Source organism: Oryctolagus cuniculus, chromosome 15, assembly GCF_964237555.1.
Source record: "Oryctolagus cuniculus chromosome 15, mOryCun1.1, whole genome shotgun sequence".
NCBI lineage: Eukaryota > Metazoa > Chordata > Mammalia > Lagomorpha > Leporidae > Oryctolagus > Oryctolagus cuniculus.
In genome coordinates this window covers 54,334,683-54,353,766 of record NC_091446.1, presented here as the reverse complement: position 1 = coordinate 54,353,766, position 19,084 = coordinate 54,334,683, and the positions used below count along the sequence as shown (strand labels likewise).

At 43.0% G+C, this 19,084-nt stretch overlaps 1 protein-coding gene and 1 long non-coding RNA gene across 2 annotated transcripts in view; one reads left to right on the top strand and one right to left on the bottom strand.

Moving 5' to 3' along the window:
- ARID5B (AT-rich interaction domain 5B) overlaps positions 1–12,650 on the bottom strand; it is a 182,163-nt gene extending 169,513 nt beyond the window's left edge. Inside the window, exons 1-2 of the mRNA XM_002718470.5 lie at positions 12,422–12,650; positions 11,711–11,965 (exon numbers count right to left, since the gene is read on the bottom strand). Of these exons, the coding sequence (XP_002718516.2) occupies positions 11,711–11,965; positions 12,422–12,442 (276 nt within the window). The 5' untranslated portion in view covers positions 12,443–12,650. The remainder of the gene's footprint in view (positions 1–11,710; positions 11,966–12,421) is intronic.
- LOC138845367 (uncharacterized) lies at positions 10,032–13,332 on the top strand. The gene is made up of 2 exons (XR_011382411.1): positions 10,032–10,110; positions 12,645–13,332. It is a non-coding gene; the product is annotated as an uncharacterized lncRNA (long non-coding RNA).
- The last annotated feature ends 5,752 nt before the right edge of the window (positions 13,333–19,084 follow it).

Here is a 19,084-nt window from a genome sequence, read left to right as displayed (position 1 = left end):
TTTATTAGTATTTAATTTATATATTAATATATATGCAATGCCTGACAGATGACTTTTAAGAAATGGAGAATGTTGTGACACTGATTTCATTACTTCTTCCTCCTCACAACATGAGAGACAATAAGCTCTATGAGAACAGAAATCTTTGTGTATTAGTCATTGTTCTCATTATTCCATCCCTGGTGTAGAATATGGTATTCAAAATAAACATTTCTGAATAATGAAAACATCCATGGGTAGTGAGTGTTGGCAGAAAATCCAGTTCCATGTATCACCAAGATTGCCACCCTCTAGCCAGGCTTTTATGGTATCAATGTAACTCTCTGTCCTGGCTTCAAGGAAGATGATGGAAATGAGGGTGAGGTACAGCTTCGGGTCCTGAATTTCAGCATGTGTTCTGGGTAATCACTGACCCTCCGGGAAGATTCTGGTCATTCTAGACTCTCCACTAGCGATTTTATAAAACTGATGCCCCTCTTCAACACCATCCTCTGGTGTAGAATAGACACTGGTGTGACCCAGCCCAAGCCCATCCCAGGGAAACACTTGCCTACTTTTTGATAGAGTGGCCCTCTTCCCAAGGCAGCAGATCAGAGCACTGGGGCTGAGGGTGCTGGGTTCTATTCTACTTTTGTCACTTGAAAGCTCTGAGCACCTGTCCAAGAATTTTCTTTGGTTCTGCATCTATTAAATAAAGGTGGCTGGACTCATTCTCCTCAATCCTTCAGTTTTGTATATCATGCAAGTCTATATACTAAAATGTCTATGGTACTTTAGACACAAACATTTTTCTTAAATAACCATAACAATGCTTGATCATCTTTGTCAATACCATGTGACCTCTGGCTCCTCATGTCTAAAACTGAACATGTCTGCAAATGGCAAAGCCAAAGGGCTCAGCCTTACCAATGATTTTTTAGAGTGTTTCCCATGAACTAGTTCAACATCCCTTATATGCATGCATTTAAAAACTTTTTGCACTAAAATTTAACAAATTCTATTTCTATGAACTTTTTAAAGTGCCTACATATATGTACATACTAATTTTTTGTTATTTTTCAGCTTTATTGAAGTATAATGGACAAATGAAAATTGTTCATATTTATGGTACAGAATGTGATTATTTGAAATAGGCTGTAAAATGATGACCATAATCAAGTTAATGAGCATCCATCTCCTCACAAAGTTATCCTTTTTGGGGCTGGGGTAAGATCTATTTTTTTTTTTTATCAAATCTGTATTATTAGCTATAGTCATTAGGCTGTATATTAGATCTCCAGAATTTAGTCATCTCAGAACTGAAAGTTTGTAGCTTTTGACCAACAGCTCCTCATTGACCCCACCCTATATGTACACATTTTTAAGACATAGTACTCCCTTTGAAAGGATACACAGAATTCTGGAGTTCTTTGTCTCCAGTTATGCTGTGTTCTTTTGTGCTGGTGAAACAACATGTGCTTTAATTAACAAATATCTGTAAATAATTTACTTGCTTTCCAAACAGACCAGAACAATGGGGTCAGTTTTCACATACATTTACCAAGCATGTGTCCTAGGTCCTATGCCAGGCTCTGGCATTGTTCAATAACTGTATCAAGCTGTCTAATTCTTGCTGCCCTCCTTGGTGAAGGTTGGGGGTAGGGGCCTGAAAATTCAAGATATAATAGTAACATCTCATTTTGTAAGACCCTACAAGGCAAGCATATAGGGTTCTCCAGTCCAAGCTCAAACTCTTGTAATGGAACCCTGGCAAAGTCTCCAAGGATTATGGAAGGGTGTCAAGTGTGAAGAGCATTGGAAGAATGACTGCAGGACACAAGCGTGCTTCTGACTCCTGCTCCTCAGCCCCCGAGAGTGTAAACCAAAAACCAGAAGGTGCAATGTATGAGTTCCACGAGTCAGGGAACCTAGGCTCTGCTAGGCTCTGCAGGGTTGAAACTGGGCACTGCACATACAGTGCAAAGAAAGATGTTAAATCAAATGAGAATGACTGCTCTAGGACTGGAGGCACTATTATTTTGAATAAGATTGAAAAGGCCAGAAAAAGCAATTCAAAAACATTTCAATTATGTATTTCCCAGAACTACATCTTTGTGCAACTAATGCAAATATTACCACCACAATAAAACTTCTTTCCACATAAAAGCATATAAAACAGGTTGAACAGCATATACTTTATATATCATATGCATATTTTTGACTATTAATAAAAAATTCAAAATCTATGTATGCTTTACTCTCCTAAGCAATACAGTAATTATGATTAAGGGACAAGCAGCACAAAAAGAGCCAATTTATCTTACTCGTGCTCAGGAATACTATTGTGTAACTAAGCAACTAAAGACAAAATATGGTCTAATTAATTCACTCCTATGCTTATTTAAAAGACACAATTAGAACATTTTTATTTTCCAGCTTGCACAGTAGCTCAACATGCTTGAGGGTGTAGAAAGCAAAGCCTATTATTCTCAAAGACAAGAGTTTAATGTTTAGTGCCACTGATCAGGCTTAAAACTCAACTATGGGGGTGGGGGGTTCACAGCCAGGATGTGCTGGGAGTCATGCAAAAGGAAGGGGGTGCTGACGGGGTCACTAGATGACTAGCAATATGTAGCCTCTGCTGCCTCTTCTCCTGACTGGGGTTCGGGGATGGAAATGAGCCCTTGAATTTGATGGTCATGTGTACAAGGACGCATACCGCTATTTATCTATACACAGCTACCAAGATCCTACAGAAAATTCACATAATTAATCCACCCATCCTAGTCTGCATGATAAATGTCAAATATCCATGTTTAACACTAATGGTGCATCTGATTTTAAAAGCAGAATTAATTTACGTAAGTATGTGCAAGAGATTGATGCCATTAGCATGATTCTAAAATCCCTTTTTGATAATCACCATCATCTGCATGGCTCCAACGTGTTGTCAGTACTGATGCTCGTAGTCCAGGGTGTGAGTGACACACTCTGAAGGCGAGGGCCCAGGTTCTAATTCCCAGCAAGACAGAGAGGATTAAAGTGTGGCCAGAAACGTGCACCCTGGTGCCAGGGCACAGGAGCAGACTCTTCAAGAAACGCAGGAATCCATGAGCACATCTCTGAGAGGCACAGGAATCCATAAGCCAACAATCAATAAATTTGTTTTAAATTTCTTTAAAAGCCAAGCCAATGGGTAATCACTAGCTACAATATTATTCTGAGTACAAGATGGCAAATATCCAACTACCCTGGCTATAAAAAATGACAAGTGAATGCATTTGATTCAAGCAATTATATTCTGGATATTGGTTAAAACTAGACTTTGATAAATGAGCCTCAGTCATCTATCACTAGACGCCACTATGAGCAATCGTATGCTTTATTAATAATTAATAACGAACTATTTACATGTGTGGACTCTTGTACTTCATAAAAAGAACATTTCCTTAGCCTGTGCCTGACAATCTAAATGTCAAGAGAGGTTTTAATTGCTTACGGTTTTTGAATCACTATCAAATATGTGGCCTAGTTAAGACCATCTGCCTGGAAAACACGCCGGCTCACGTGAGCTGTCCACCCCCACTTGGGTGAGGAAGGACTCTCTTTTCACAGGTTGCCATCCCTCAGCCCTGACTATGTAATGGGCTCCTCACTTTAGATCAGAAATGTACCCAAAGAAACTGAGATGCTGGCTCCAGTCTGATCATTCGGTCCTGAATATTTGCTCATTTATTTGGTGAGTACTCCCAAAATAACCATTTCACACGTTTTCACATCCTTATGGTGCAAAATGACTATGGAGTTTAGAAGAGAAAGAAAAAGTAGGAGGGAGGGCCCACATGTGAGCGACTGATCAGCCCTCTGCCAGAGGGAAATTGAGCCCAGCTTAAGGAAGACAGGCTGTGGGCAGGTAGGTATTTCACTTCTGTGGCCACTCAGGTCAACAAACACTGAAGGCCTTGGGGGCTGGGAGGTATTTGCAGTGGACCCCTGTGGTCCTAAGAGCAGCTGCTGTGGGCAGAGGGGTGGCAAGGCAAAGGAAAAAGAATGCGGGTAGTTACAAAGTGCCAGGTGCTCTAGCGGTGGAAAACAGCCCCTGGACTGCAAGCTCCCTGGGGGCAGCCATTCTTGTTTGTGTCGGCCAGGCTGGACTCCCAGGGCCTAAAAGAGCAGGCGCTCTAGCAGTATGGGTCCAGTGAATGCGAAATCAGAGATGAAAACAGCACTTTCTAGTTTCTAGAAAGATCATGACAGGCTACCAATAGTGATCTTAACCTCCAGGGTAACTATGGAACACAAATGGAGAGGGTAATGGCTCTGACCAGTGTTTGTCTATGGGGGTAGGCTCCTCTGTGTGTCCCTTGAGGGCTAGGGCCAGTCTCTTTCATTTTTGTAGCCAACAGCCAAACACACAGTAGGTCTTCACATCTGAGGAACTGAATGAATGTTTTTTCCAGAAACACGACAATCATAAGCCTTCCTTTGAATACATATTACATGTACTTATATTGCCAGTACACTTTACCCAAGTGCTATATAGTGCCCCATATTGTTTTTATATTTTTTAAATGTGTTGACCTCATGTCCCTATCAAGAAAAGGGGACAGATCACAGTGTTTTATATGTCACTTCACCTAGCAGAGCACCAAGCTCATGGTTAGCCTTCAGCAAGTAGCTTTTGATTAACTCAAGATAGAAAATACCAATATTGGCTGGAGTTTGGATCTTAACCATAAAACATAACTTTGGCCTGGTGGTTGAGACATCGCTTGGGATGCCCAGGTCCCATCTCTGAATGCCTGGGTTCCAGTCTCCAGCTTCCTGCTGGAGTGCGCCCTGGGACACGGCAGTGATTGGTTGGGTACTTGGATTCCCATAGCCTACATGGGAGGCCTAGGTTGTGTCCCTAGCTTTTGGCTTCAGCTTAGCCCAGCCCTGGCTGTTGTGGACCTGAGGGGAATGGACTGGTAAATGGGAGCTCTGTCTCTGCCTCTCTGTTCCTCTCTGCCTCTCAAATTAGTTTATTTATTTTCTTAAAAAAACATAGTTTAATATATATTTCACTCATTCTCAGATTTTACCATCCTAGACTCAATATTGAGTAGTGTATATTAGGAGGGGTCTTTGAACAAGTTCATGGGAAAACATGCATTGTCTTTTTAAAATTTTTAAACTTTTTTTTATTTGCTGGAAAGGCAGAGAGTGAGAGACAAAGACCGATATTCTACCTGCTAGTTCACTCCCCAAATGCCTACAGTAGCTGGGGCTGGGCCAGGTCAAAGCCAAGGAACCTGGAACTTAATTCAAGCCTCCTATGTGGGTGCAGAGACCTAACTACTTGAGCCATCGCCTGCTGTTTCCCAGGGTGTGCATTAGCAGAAAGATGGAGTTAGGAGTGCAGCTGGGTCTTAATCCCAGGCAATCTTATATGGGATGCTAGTGTCCCAGCACTGTTTTAATTGCAGAAACAAATGCCCACCCCATGTATTACCCTTTAATTCCATTTTCCACAAACATTTTATGTACTCTCATATAAATGTTAAAAACATACTAGGAATGCTACATTTTTTTATATATTACTGGCTCTTATAGCCAACTCAAGTTGGAAAGAGAAGCAGGTATACAATCAGGTACCTTCTTTCAGATCAACCCCAAAGGCCAGTGGTCTACAAACTTTCATAGAAAACTAGATAGTAAGTATTTCCACTCCACAACCATAAGATAACTGGTAACTGTCAAAAACACTCAGTACTGAACTCTGGAGTTCCAGTCCAACAGCAGGTGAAAACAATGCGGAAACAAATGAGTGTACCTACACTCCAATGAAACTGTTTACAAAATCAGACAGTGGACCAGAGTTAGTCCCTGGGCCTTAGTTGGTTGACCTCTGTCACAATGCAGTAAGTTCTCTCCATGTCATTCTTTAGCTGTTAGTAAAAGGCCTGCCAGGTAGAGAGTGAAGATGTTCCTTTTCTTGACTTTTAGATGATTACTAAGAATAAATTTAGAAAACTATTATGTCTGCAACCATCATTCATTGAGCTGTCATGCCAAAGTGGTATGCTGGATGTCAGGCCCTTTTCCTGGTTATCTTGAATTCTCACAGTAGAGATCATTAAATCCATTTTATAGATGAAGAAACTGAGACTCAGAAAAGGTAATGCAGTATCCAAGCCAGTGAGATCATTTAAGAGGACTGAGAAATCATTAAAAATTCAGCACATGAATACAGACCAACTACCGACTATCCTCACCACCATAAAAAAAAAAAAAAAAAAAAAAGAGCAAGGCCAATCCAGTACACCTTCTAGATTCCAGAGTGAGTGTGCCTAACCCTAGATATGATCAAATCAGATAATCTATGAAAAAATCCTGCTGATCCAGTTGGTAGTATACCTCAACAATAACCTGTAAATCCTTAAGAAGACTTTCTGGTGACACAGCTAAACCCAACATACATAGAGGAAAGATAGCCTGGATTGAAAGGACTTGGTCACATGTTCTAGCAAACTAATCTAGGTGCCACCCTCCCACAGAGAAAATCTTTCCCTAGTAAGGTGTATCATAGTGGGCTCACAATAGTAACATGAATATATTAATGATAATAGTAACAGTCAATAATTATCAATTCACCTACCAAATCCCAACCTCAATTGTAGGCACATCACAGATACTAACTTATTTAATCCTTAAAACAATCCTAGAAAGTACTGTATTTCCATTTTATAGATGAGAAAACTGAGGCACAGAAGTTCAGAACTTGCCCAGGATCACACAGCCACAGCAGACTGTTTGAAACAGTCAGAATTCTGGGGCTGGTATTTAGCCTCCCAGTGAAGTCACCTGCGTCCCACATCGGAGCACCTGGATTCAATTCACTGCTCAGGCTCTTGGTTTCAGCATCCCGCTGATACAGATCCTTGGAGACAGTGGTGAAGGCTCAAATAATTGGTTCCCTGCCACCCACATGGAAGACTTGGATTGAGTTCCTGGCTCCCAGCTTCAGCCCTGGTCCAATCCCAGCCACTGAGAGCATTTGGAAAGTGAACTAGAGAATGGACTGGGATGCCTCTCTCTCCCCCTCTCTCCCTCTTCCCCTCTCCCCCTCTCTCCCTTTCCTCCTCTCCCCCTCTTCCCCTCTCCTCCCTCCCCTTCTCTCCCTCTTCCCCTCTCCCCCTCTCCCCCTCTCTCCCTTTCCTCCTCTCCCCCTCTTCCCCTCTCCTCCCTCCCCTTCTCTCCCTCTTTCCCTCTCTCCCTGTCCCCCTCTCCCCCTCTTCCCCTCTCCTCCCTCCCCCTCTCTCCCTCTTTCCCTCTCTCCCTGTCCCCCTCTCTCCCTCTCTCCCTCTCCCTACCTCCTTCCTTCCTTCCCGGTCTTTCAAATTGCAAATTTCAAAAAAAAAAAATGAGTTTTACAAATAAAATATTAAAATTCAGAATCCTGGACCCTGAATAAACTGAGTTGATCTTAATAGGGGCCCTGGAATATGCATTTTTGCCATTTTTAACTGAAATGGTTAGGGTGGTTATAGCCAAACTATTTTGCGAGATCCTGAATGTGTGCTGGAATCTCTAACAGCCAGGACTGCTTGATCTTCCCTCTGTGCCATCCTTAGCTGAGCCATCCACACTCACAGTTGCAGGTAACCAGCAAATCTGCTCATAAAACCCAAGCCATGGCTAGTCAGGCTGAAATCCAAGCCTGTACATCTACCTTTTCAAGTGGGTATACTGCCAATAGATTAAGCACTTGGCAATTTGAAAATGAATATAATCAGAAGTTACCCAGTAACAGAACCAATTACCCACCTATTTTGCCATTTTCCTGCTCTGAAGAGCTCCTGGCTGAATGTGGCAATTGTGGTAATTACTGAAGGCACTTAAGTCCTTGCACATGGTCCTGCTATTCACTTTCATGGTAATTTAAGACAGGATCACGATTGGGTCCAAGAATTTCCACAGAGACCCAAAAAGTTATGTTTTACGACTGTCTATTAAGTTAAGACTATCTAGAGCAATGACCACTATAATCATAACTGTGTTCTATTTACTTAAGCATTTTACATATATAAAGTGCTTTTGCCTCTATAATGCCCCTTGATGTCCACAAAAAGCCACAGACATCCTTACTATCGCTCCCACTTTACAGCTGAAGAAACCGAGACTCAAAGCATTTATGACTGTTCAAGGTCAAACAGTGGTAGTATGAAAACGTGTTGCTTCCAGAAACGCTTCTCTTCAGCACTGGTCACAGGCACTATTAGTATATGACAGCAGCAATGTAATGTAAGCGTGCAAATCATCACCGTCATTATTAAAACTAACGATAAGTTGGTAATGATGACTACGAATTACTAAAATATAGTTGCTATGTTACTTTTTACTGGCTAGAATTAGGTGAAGTTTGTAGAAGAATGCTTTTACTATGTAAATATCTGATGGCCTTTGGCAAAGCTGATGAGTTCATGTTTCTAGAATGATGCATTCAAACACTGGTTTCAAGGAGGGTTTTCATTGGGAGGAAAAAAAAATAACCAGCCTTAAAGTTTAAGGACTGACTGGGTTCAGACTTGTGACCTTTGACCAAACTACAAAACCCTTCCAAGGGTTACGTTCCCATCTGTAAAATGGGTATAGAAAGCCCTGCCCTATCTAGCCCCATATAATTATTACTACAAAGATCAGTGAGAAAACATTCCCAAAAAGGGTTCTGCAAATCACAGCAAACCACACAGGGACGCTATTTCTAATCTTGCACAATGATCATTTTCCTGCTTTTAGAACTGACGTCTTTATTTTTCAAGAAAATATAAAAAAAAAGAAGAAGAAGAAAGGCAGAATGATTCTCTTAAACCAAAAAAAGCATTCTGAGTCCTGGCTGTCCTTTTGAAATGGATGCTGATGTCAGCTCAATCAAGAAATTATTAACCTCCATTTGGTTACTTAAAATAAACTGTACTGGCTGATTAAATGTGCTGAACATTTTCTCCAAGCACATATTCACCAAGAAACCTTTCTCTCTCAGTTACACATTGCAAACGGCAAATGCATCATTCAAAACTATTTAAAATCAATAATAAAAATCATTTCAATGTATATAAACAAGTTAATGGAGTAAGTGAAAACAAAGCAAATTTCTTAACGCCAGGGCCCTGTTGCCCCCTCTAGGTGCCAACAGTAAATGCTGGTTTCTGTGGGCTCCCCTCCAGAGAAGGCTGCTGCTTCGCTGCTAATGAATGACTAACTTAGGCCGGGGGAAATGACATCACCAGGGTGGAAAACCGATCTGCATTGGGAAACTTTCTACCTGTTTTACATTTGTCACAATTATTTCACACAATGCAGCCGGCATTTGCATAATTTTGAGGCGTGTCATTATCTCAATTGAAAATTGTTTTAATATGGCTGAATAATTCACAATGACATCAGCCAAAGTCCTAATGAAATATACAAGTATAATCATACAGCTAATTACCAGCCGTGTTAGCATTAAAAAACAAATCATGCATAATATTAGCCGATGTATATGCAGCTGAGGATTATAAATAGAGCCATCTCCCTCCACAAACCCCCTAGAGTTTACTTTTAAATGGCAAGATTAATCTTCTCAGGTATGGCTCATACAGCAGTGACAAAACGCACAGATCATTACAATGGTTCGCTGTCAATTCCCCGTAATGAACAATTAAAAAGAAATCGTGTATTTAAAAATATATCTATTCACTGTCAACAGTTGTAGAAGATGAAATCTTAGGAGAATATGGCTTTTATTCTTCAATCAGAATCCACTATTTAATTACACCAACAGAAATTAAAATTAGACCACGTGGGGTCAATGTGGGGTCTTTAAAAATATTCCAATTTAAAAAAAAAAGGAATGACCACAAAATATCCCATAAAACACTAAATAATTTCCTCCTGGGTTTAGTCAGAAGTCTATTAGGCACCAGCTCTTTTCTGGATATTTAATCCTTCCCTTTTCCAGATCACAGGCCATGCTGAAGTAATAAATTTGAAAAGCAAATAATAAGAAATCAGGAGGGGGAGGGGGAGGAAGACAGCTGCGCAGGAAAGTTGGTCGGGGGAGGGGCCGAGCGAGACCTTGGGAGGGGGACGGAGCTCAACCTGTTGGTAGGTTGCCGGATTTTTCACAGTATTGCTAAACAACACGTTTGTAAAATTGCAGGCGGACGTCGGGAAATATGAACGTTTAAAACCCCAAGCTGGCCGGGAAAGGCGGCGGGGAGTGGGGAAGGGGGGGTGCGGGAGGGCGGCGGGGAGCCGGGGGGGGGGGTGCGGGGAGGTGGGAGGGGCTTATCTCCGAAAAGGCAGATTCGGGGGCGAGCGATTTGGCGAACTCCGGTAATTAGGCGGCGTAGACCACTGAAGGGTAACTCGATCCTGGGAAGGGGGAGTGAACCGACGATGCCCAAAGTACCACCAACTCCACGAGCCCCGGGAAACCTGCGAGGACCGGCGGCTCGGAGCCCCGGGAGGAGTGCATCGGGGCACCATTCATTTCCCACAGAGCTCCTGACGCCTACCTCGAAAGCTCGAGAGCCTGGCACCAGAGCTCGCTGCCCTCAAAAGTCTCAGTTTGATTACCCTGCTCTCGCTGTGGCAACACAAAAGCCTTGCCAGGCGGCCGTGCGCCCGCCCCTCCCCGCCGCGCCGCGGGCACGACTCCCCAAAATAGTTCCCCCGGCGGGGGGACCGCGGCGCTGCGGTCGGCCGGCCCACACCGGGAGCCCGCAGAACTGCGGTCACACAGGACACGCCGGAGCCGGCGCCCGGTGACAGCGGGCTCACCTCCCGCGTCCTCGGGCAGCGCGGCGGGGAAACGTGCCGGGCAGGCTGGGTCCCTCCCCGCCCTCCCCCGGAGCGCCGTCTGGGCTCGGAGGGCGCCGGGGCCGGGGGCCAGGGGGCGAGCACACACCCCTCGGCCCTGCCTCTCCCCGCACACCCCCCGCGATCGCGCTGGAAGACGGCCCCGGTGCGTGGAGTAATTGAAAACTCCAACATCAAATGGCTTGTCGGGGGGAGGGGGAGTGGGCGAGAGATAGTTGTTAATGCTTAACGTGTTTGTGCCGGTTACACGACCGCTTTGAAATCCGCCCGGGCAGATCTGCAAGTTATTTGAATGTATTATTCCAGTACCTGTCATTTATCACTTTATTCAACACGTCTTTGCCAACTCAATAGCTTTTGATCTCATTCTGCCTCCATTTCGTAATTTCCGCCCTCTTAAACATATCAAATACTTACTTAAAAAAAAAAAAAAAGGTGAACAATATCGAAACCCACCGAAAGAAATCCACCGGGCCCCGATCGAGTCAGACTCGAAGGTAAAAAATTTTCAAAAGGCAAAAAGAAAAAGAAAAAAAAAAAAAGAAATACAAAAAGCATGTGATGTTCCAGCGGCAGTAGCCGGAGAGCGAACGATCACACACACACACACACACACACACACCCTTGAACAAAACCCTTCTCGAACAAGTTATTTGATCTTGACTAAAATCAGCAGTTGGATCCTCTTTGTAAAGCTGACAGCCAAACTCTGACAATGGCAAAATACTCGAGCCCCAGCTAGTGGCGCTACCCCTTTAAAAAAACAGTCGATCCTGCTCGCCTGCAGAAGTGAATACAGTATTTTCAAGCTTGCCCTGTAATAAGCATTACTTGGGGGGGGGGGATAATAAAGAAAGAAGAGAGGGAGAGATAGGTTTACCACCTCGCCATGGTCGCTATTTCTGCCCTGGGGAGTGTCTTCTGGGAGGAAATAAAGTTTAGAGCTGGATAAAAGTTGCCGGCTGGTCCTCTCTTCCCACAACAGCTGGAGCTCCGCTATGCAAATCGGATCCTTTGGCGTACATCTTACAAAGAAAAAGTCGCCAAGGGACAAAATTCTTGGTTTGCCTTCAAGGTGGAATTGAAAAGCCTTGTAGAAAATGTAAGGTCCGTGCAAGCCACACGGTGAGCCGACCCACTGCAGGGGGAAAAAAAAAGCACCAAATAAATAATGTAGCCATCAGAGCACAAACATCTATCCCCAGACACATTTATACACAGACATCCACACTCTTAATAAGACGAACCCACAGATAGAATACTGGGTGGAAACATAATAAAGCCCACAAATTTTCTGCCTCCCTAAAAAAAAAAAAAAAAAAAAAAAAAAAAAAAACCAAACTCCGAGGCCCCCCCACCACCTCCCCTCCCCACCTCCCCATCTGAGGCGGTGAAATTACATTATGTATGTATGATCGGTGCAGGGCTTTTTTTTTTTTTTTAAACAATAAAAATGATTTTGGTGGATGTAGAGGGTAAAAGTTTGGTGAAAAGTTTGTGGGGGGTGTGGGTGGGTGCAGAGGTGTGGGTGAGCTGGGGGGCCGGGGGGTGCCGGGGGGTGCCGGGATCGGAGGAGCGGAGGAGAGCGAAATACCTGGAGTGAGTTGGGCTCCATCTCGACGTTCTGAATTGATTGAACTCAACATTCTCTCCAAACTTGTTGGCTTGAATGGATTGCATCAGGTCCTGGCAGGGAAAAGCATTCTCTGCCTTCAGCCGGCGTAATGTCTCAATATAAAACTGAGCTCTTGCCTCCCCTTCGGCACCAAAATGATTGAAAATATGTCCTAATATTTCTCTGACGACTCAATTTTCAGCTCCTGTCAGAACTATGTGCCTTTCCTGCCAAAGATGAGGTGATCAAATTCATAATCGGAAGGAAGGCTCAGTCCGATCTCGGCGGGAAGCGGATGGATCAAGGCAAAAAGCGGCTAGGAAGATTTGTAAAAATAAATTCCACCCTAAAACTGCTGGAAGATGAGATCTCCCTCTTTCCAAAAGCGCCTGTCTGCGTGGATCGTCGGATGAGATTTTTGGAGGAGAGGAGGGCTGGCGAGCTCTGCGGTGTATCTGACAGGACCTGCTTGTATATGTCTAATATAAAGAACATTTCCTGCAGAGATTCCGGGGCGCTGCTCCTCTTTCTAATGCTCCTTAGCAGATTTGCTGTTATTAGACATGTAGATTTGTTTGATAGTTAAATTACGCTTCCTCACTGCCATGTTTTCGAGAACTAATCTGTTAAATTATCTTTTGATGCCTATTTACATGGAGGGGAAAGTGGGTTATCGATTATATAAACATATAAATATTAATGCATTTGTTCGCTTCGCAAAAAAAATACTAAGCCAAAAAAAATAACAGAAAGACAAGTGAGCAATGCACACACATCTCAGGATTTTGCAAACAATATTGAACGGACAGCGACTGCATTTAGGGACTGGAACAATAAACGATGCATGATAAATCAATAAATGCGAGCAGCGAGTCTGCTCGGAATATGAATTCAGGCTCCCGGTTCTGCGTGTGCATTCTTTAATTTTGAAGTATATACACTAGTACGTGTTTACAATGCTGATGGACGCCAAGGGCGCTCTCAAATGATAATGTGTTTATATAACCCAGCGCTACAGGAATAATATACCGACTCCTACCCCACCCCCAACCCCTCCCCCGCCAAAAAAGGGAGGGGAGCTTCCTCAATAATAGTTTGAAACTGAAAAAAAAAATCCATTTGCAAACTAGTTAAATACAACCAGAAATTAAGCTGTTGAAAACCGGGGGCATGAACCGTAAGACAATAAAGGCTTTAAATGTGTATATTTATTGTTCTGGAGCCCTGGAGCATTGCGAGGTTTGCATGCACGGCTATTATGCAAACACAGAGAAACTTAAGAGCGACAGAACAAGGAACAGGCAGAGAGACTGCAAAGCCCTCGCTCGCTCCGACCCAGCTGCCGGTCCTCCGCCAGGCTAGATTGCATTTTCGCAGTGTTGATGTAAAATGGTGTACTCGCTTCCCCCACGTTCCCCCACCCCCTTCGCCGCTCTCCTCCCACTCCTCCCAACACACTCCCTCCCCCCCACACCCCCCACCCCTGCCTCGGATTTTATTATATTGGCACCAATCTTTCCAAAGTGGGTCTGGCATGCTAAAAAAGTAAACATGTACTATATGGGGAATAAGGTCTGTATAGTATGACAGTTGAAACTTGATCTGTGATAAAATTACAGGATGTTGAAATTACTAGTAAGCTATTTTTAACGCTTTCGCAACGTTTCACCTCTAGTCACAGCATCTAGTTGAAACAGGATTACTTTAATGAAAATTATATTCACATGGCTGAAGTTAATACACCCGGCAGAGCACAAATGCCTCATATTCAGTGACTTGAGGTGGAAAGACCCTCTGTGTGTATTTTTATGCCTTTTCATAACGTCTGCCTCCGCTGCAGTAAGAATTAGGGCACTTAACATTATCTAAACCACATTTTTGATTCAGAACATGGGGAAGTAATAAAAGGCAAGATCTATCTCATTTCTATACACACAGAGATAAACGAAAGAAAATGGCAGATCTTCCAATTACAATAAGTAATAAAAGCCCATGCCAAAGAGCCGGTATTCTGAAAGCTGTCGAAACTATTTTAATAATTTAAAGTAATATCACAACTCTGCACCATGGAAGACGACGACAATGTAACAATTCACAGTCTTCCATCTTTTGCATTAGCCAAATTATGACTTGCACATCACTCTTTAATTATCTTCCTTGAAATTTCATCTGATCTTCCTATTTTATAAACATGGGTTACAAAGAGAAATAACAGCTCTCTTGCGCCTCTCCGCCTCTCCCTCTCTCTAACTTTTATGATGCATACTGCAGACATTTGATTAGAATAACCCATTTTGCTCATTTTTAACATATGAATGGACTTGACTGAAGGGCATTCTACGTTTTTTTTTTTTCTTCCAAAAAAATTGATACGATATGCCTAAGGCTTCTGTTAGTCTCTGTCCTATTAGGGTAAATATATACATCCAGTTCAAGAAATCCTATATTAAAAAAACTTGAGTTGCAGTATTTTGACAAGATCTTATTTGAGATCCACTCTGAGTCAGTTTCCTGTATGACCAATGCAGCAGCATTTATGCAGGAAACCTCAACAGAATGCCTGAGGGTGTCCCTCAATTGTACATTAAATCTCTCTCTTTAAAAAGACACAGCTCTTTACAGCATCTAAGCAACTTCAGCTGTCTTTAGTGCTGTATGTCTCTAAGCGTCTGTAATGGGTTTCATCTAATTAGAAACCCTGTTTCTATGTCTCTTCTAGGTAGGCACCAAATCAGGCTGCTCACTGTCTAATCTCTCCGATAAGGTTTTTTGAGATATCAACAATTGCAGGGATCTAGGTATGAATATTTTTTAATATCTGCAGTCTTATAATCAGATGAATGCTGAATTTCAAAACTGAATCACAGTGCTATCTTCCCCCTCTTTTTACAGCACCTCGACCCCCACTTCCATGAACATAATAAATCTAATAAATCAAATCCCATGTCCAATACTGTGAACAGCTTTTAAAATTACAGATCACAATGGTGTTTAGCCCCCCCCCCCACCAAAAAATACTCTATTTTACCTTTTCTTTAATGTGATGCTTGATAGGCACCTGTAAATTATCTGTGTTGCAAATATCCATACAAAGAAAGTTTCAATTAAGATAAGGAGATTGTATTGAAACAGTTCTTTGAAGTAATGTAGTTAATAGCCTGTTTGATTTCTGCTTGTGAGAGAGTAATAACGTGGATTCAAGGCTCCATCAATCACAGAGCAGATGTAAGACTTGAGACACCGACACCCAGGGGAATAGAGGCAAACTCCTGCAGTGCGGGGTCCCTGGGCTAATGTAAAGTAAATACTCATAAACAGATTGAATGTTGTAAGAAGACAATCCATTCAGGACAGTTATAATCATGAAAGCAACTGCCTTATTTATCTATCTATATATAAAAAAAAGCTGGTAGTTGGAACTTGCTGTGCAGAAAAGAGGAGGGAGGGTAGCAGTATATGTTTATATGATCACTATTTCCAGGCTCTTTCTCGTGCAGGCACACAGGAACCTAGACTCACACACCTATATTCCTGCTGTTTTATTAGCCAAAAAATCCAACTCTCTATTTTTAAGCTATCTGGCATATTTAAAAGATAAAAAAAATTAAAAATTATTCTCACTCCTCTGGGGGATGGGGGAAGCAGTAGACACATTATTCAGTGTCTGTCAATCGTTTCATAAAGGATCAGGAGGATTAAGTTAGTTGCAAAAACCAACAGTGACATAATTAGGCAGCCTGTACTATAATAAACAGGACCGTAAAAAAAAAAAGTACAGTTTGAAGAAAGAAGGCGTCCGTTCGAAGATGCAGACCTCTCTGTCCACCCCTGGGTCTCCCCTCCCCCAAATTGCAAAAGACAACTGAAGCATTTTTGACCTTGGCTACAATAATACTTCATGTTTTAGCACTTTAGTCAGCATTTTATCTACTAATTGCTACACACTACCGCATGTGGCTCGAATCTGCCACTGCAGCTTTCTTTCATCGGTGAGCGAATTGCTTGATAAAGACTGGGAATTCAACCTGGCGGTTTGCTTTCTTACTGCCCCTCTGCGCTCCCTCCCCCCACTTTTTTTTTTTTTTTCTTTCCTCTTCCAGTTAGAAGCCGCTAATTTTTCCAGAAAATACGACATGGATCAGAACAGTGCTGCTGAATGAACCCCTAAATCTTCTTCCCCCAGTTAAAGCTCGGGCCACTCTGGCGATCGGGAGGCGAAAGGGAGGAGGGAGAGGGGCAGCGGGGAACCAGCGGGGCGAGGCGGAGCGGGGATGGGGGGGCTGGAGCCCGGTAGATCCTGCCCTGCTGGTGCACCTGATGGTAGGTGATTCTGAACATTGGTCCCTTGGCTTGTCCATCTCAGGTTAGAACTCAGTGGGGCTCCGCGCTGCCCACCTGGGAACCTCGAGTTAGGGGCGCTCTCCCCTCTTGCTTGATCAAGTTGTGGGGTTCTAGGGGGTCGCCTTAGAGCTGCCGATTGATCAGTGGATTAGAAAGCTAGCACTGTCTGAGGGTCAGCCACCGACTGGCCCCATCCCCCTCCAAGCCTGGCGCCATCACGGGCGGTGGGGGTGGGTGGCGTTATTAATAAGGCAGCCTCCAGCAGAGCAGGCTCGCCAAGTCTTAGTGCAACAAGTCTATTGGTTTGAAAAAGGATAAACCGGGTTATACGGGTCATTGCTTTCTAGGAGACCTCTAGTGGTCAAAGGTTGAGCTACATCTTAAATTTGGGGATCTTATTTGTCGCCAGTCTCCGGGGCTGTGGTGGGGGTGGGCCTCTAGCTCAGATCGGGGCAGCAAAGGCTGGTAGCTTTAGAAGCACGGGTTGGGAGACAGATTTCTCGTGGGCTTGGAGCCAGAGCCGAGGGAGACGCAGGGACTGGAGAGAAAGGGCTCGCCCAGAGAGGGGTCATGTGATACGCTCTGTGGGCACTGGAAACCCCAAGGTCCTGCGCGTTCAGTACAGCTGGAAACTTCCTATCTTATCTTGATTTTTCCTCCCAGGTCTGAAATTAATCAAGTATTCTCAGGGAAGTTGGCTTACATTTACTCAAGCCATTTTCGGTTACAATAGCAATGCTGAGTCTGGTTATTTTTCCTAATTTATTTGTAAATTAAAGTCAAGGCCCGTTCTTCATCCCAATCACAAACGCACCCAAACACCCCTTAATTTTTAAAAAGTCATCCCCTTCAAATGCCCTTGACATTTATGGGTTACTTAGTTCAGAAATAACTAAGCTTGCTTTAAAAAAAAAAATTCGTGCATTTCACGCAATGCAGGTGTGTGTGTGTGTGTGTGTGTGTGTGTGTAACTTTTGACCAAATTGTAACCTTGTCCGTGGATTCTGAATGCCACTGCATTCCATCTCAATGGCAGGGTGCTGGGAGTCACCATTAGGTGACTCACAGCCTCCCTGGTCTTCAGACTCATTTGTGATGCACATATTAATAAATAATTTGATCAAGCTAACTCCCAACGTGGCATTAAAGAAATTGCCGGCAACAGCTATCTAAAGTTATACTAAAAACAGACGTCCCAGCCATCTGAGGTTATTAAAACATCTTGCCATACCTGATTTTTAAAAAAGAAGACAAGAAAATGTACAGACACAGAGTTGTGCCTCCACCAAGGGGCTGTATATTGCTTACTAAAAATTTCTCTGTGTAGTTTCAAACGGACGTTAATGATGCCTTGTATGTGGTGATTTATAACTTAAAGTTACTTGACAGGCATTAAGTAACTCATTATTTAGAAGCACACTAGTGGGCACAGTGGGTAAATCACGAGACTGAAAGTCAAGGGAACCATTCTTCACTGATGTTCTGTGTCCGGGTGTCCATGGCTATAATTATCTACAGAACTCAAGCTCTGATTCTGGCTTTGTCAGAATTTCTCAGATCACTGTGGCAGAATTGCTCAGCCTCGTCATCTGCGTAGTGGCAGCCCTCTATGCTGGGTCATTGACCAAACCCATGGACACGCCAGCGAGTCCCTTGGCTGCCTCCACCAACATTTTGCCATATCACAGGCTGATAATTTTATGACTTGTTATTGCAGGTTAAAATATGTAAATGCGGCAATTCACTAAGGGTGTAAAGAGATCTGCATACTTTAGAAGAAAAATAAAACCAAGAAGAATAGTGAGATTGTTTCAGTTCTTTCTTCAGTAAGCCTTAGCCAAAATGAAATTGGGTGGGCTTTCCACAAAGACTGGGTGGGACGGGGAGGGGGGTGGTTTGTGTGTATGATACATTCCCCATGGGGCTTACACAATACTATGCCAGGGGTATGCTGGAACCAGTTCCTATGGACTCCCCAAAGCTGATTATGACATTTTCAGGAATTTTTGCAAGCTGGCTCTTAAACACACCCATTATTAGGCATAAAATTATATGAGCTCACAATGAAGTAAATTATATTAAAAAATAAAGGAAGTGCATTCTAAAAACTGACTTTCTAATTATTTCACTATTATCTGTACTTTTGAGGTCATTTATGTCATTGGTATTTTCATGGTCAAAATACTCTATAATGGTTTGCTATGTCAAATCTCTTCCACATCTGTTGATATCACATTGGGAGCTTGAAATTAGCTATGGTGGGAGTATTGAGAATGTGGAATTCAGCAAACTCAACAAACC